The 1,486-nt window shown below is 48.7% G+C and overlaps 1 protein-coding gene across 1 annotated transcript in view; it reads right to left on the bottom strand.

Annotated features, from left to right (window-relative positions):
- LOC106808760 (low-density lipoprotein receptor-related protein 1B-like) overlaps window positions 1-1,486 on the bottom strand; it is a 13,404-nt gene that overhangs the window by 2,014 nt on the left and 9,904 nt on the right. The window contains exons 5-6 of the mRNA XM_014811604.1: window positions 1,012-1,131; window positions 342-484 (exon numbers count right to left, since the gene is read on the bottom strand). Coding sequence (XP_014667090.1) covers window positions 342-484; window positions 1,012-1,131 — 263 coding nt within the window. The remainder of the gene's footprint in view (window positions 1-341; window positions 485-1,011; window positions 1,132-1,486) is intronic.

Below are 1,486 nucleotides of genomic sequence, written 5' to 3' on the forward strand. Positions count from 1 at the left end.
TATATATATATATATATATATATATATATATAAATTCTAATGTCTGTACATCAGCATATCACAGCGATCGTTTGCACGCATGATATCACCAGCATCCCAGAGGTGGCAATCATCCGAACGCCACCAGAGCCGACGGTAGCGCCACCCACACTGACCGGTAGCGCCCCGGGCGGAGTGGACACGAACTCGTCCTCTCTCCGCTCTTCAGCGCGCGTAACCGTTGCGACCGTGTTAACCGCACGTGCGGTAGCTGTCGCGGGCAGTCCGGTCAGAGTAGGGCGGCCACTGGTCAAACCGACCGACTGACGGACAGTATTGAAGTAGCTTGCCGTCACGCTTACTCTAGTTCGAGTCTCGGTTTGCGAATCGCGGAACTCTGTTCGTTGCTCTCCGGTCGGTTCCTTTTCGCGATGGCCCGTGACGTCATGTGTCCCCGCCGTGTCCTCGTCTCTCGCTATCTCGGCTCCCCCTGTATCGCTTGATTCTGTGGAAGAATAAATAATGCAGTTACCAGAGCTTCAATACGCAGGTAGGTTACGGTCAGGAGTGTCATAACATAGTCTATATTATGACACACACAATTTAGCCTATATTATGACACACACAACATAGTCTATAATTATTATGACACGCACAATAAGATATCAGCAGGTCTATATCAGCAGGTAACCCAGTGTCTGTGTCAACATCTGTATTACCCCATCTTCTATATTTTTACATTTATTTATATCTTCATTTCTGTATCTACCCAACATATATCTTCCCCACAATTCTCTCAAACTGCGCTCTCACATCTCCTGGTTGCACCGCTGGATGGCCCGTAAGGTCAGATATAATAGTTACAAAAATGTTACCCTTGCTGTGATGCGTCCTGATAGGAGAAACAGAGAGCGCGAGGCCGCATATCATGCAGGCAATTGAGGAGTACGCATCCACTCCACTGCAACACGCTCACAAGGAGAAAGAGACCGTGTATAGCTCACAGGTAATAGCTTCAGAGGTAGGCCTTACCTTTGCAGCAATTTGCTTCATCCGAATCGTCAATACAGTCCGACTCTCCGTCGCAGAGCCATGGTATCGGAATGCAGTGCTCACCGTTGTGGCACAACCACATGTTGGGCGGACATGTTTCTGCAACCACGCATCAGAAATCATGGCCCCGCAGCAGGTTCGAGGGTGTAATTACGCTTCAGACATTTAAAGTCGGTAGGATAGCGTAGGTGTTTGCGTGCTATACGCGCGTGAATTCATGTCATTCGTGCGTTTGTGCATCTGCGAGCTATACATCATTTATCATGCTTATCCCAGGCATACAACACACACACACACACACACACACACACACACACACACACACACACACACACACACACACACACACACACACACACACACACACACACACACACACACACACACACACACACACACACACACACACACACACACACGACACACACACACACACACACACACACACACACAC

Source organism: Priapulus caudatus, unplaced genomic scaffold (genome assembly GCF_000485595.1).
Source record: "Priapulus caudatus unplaced genomic scaffold, Priapulus_caudatus-5.0.1 Scaffold302, whole genome shotgun sequence".
Taxonomy (NCBI): Eukaryota; Metazoa; Priapulida; class Priapulimorpha; order Priapulimorphida; family Priapulidae; genus Priapulus; species Priapulus caudatus.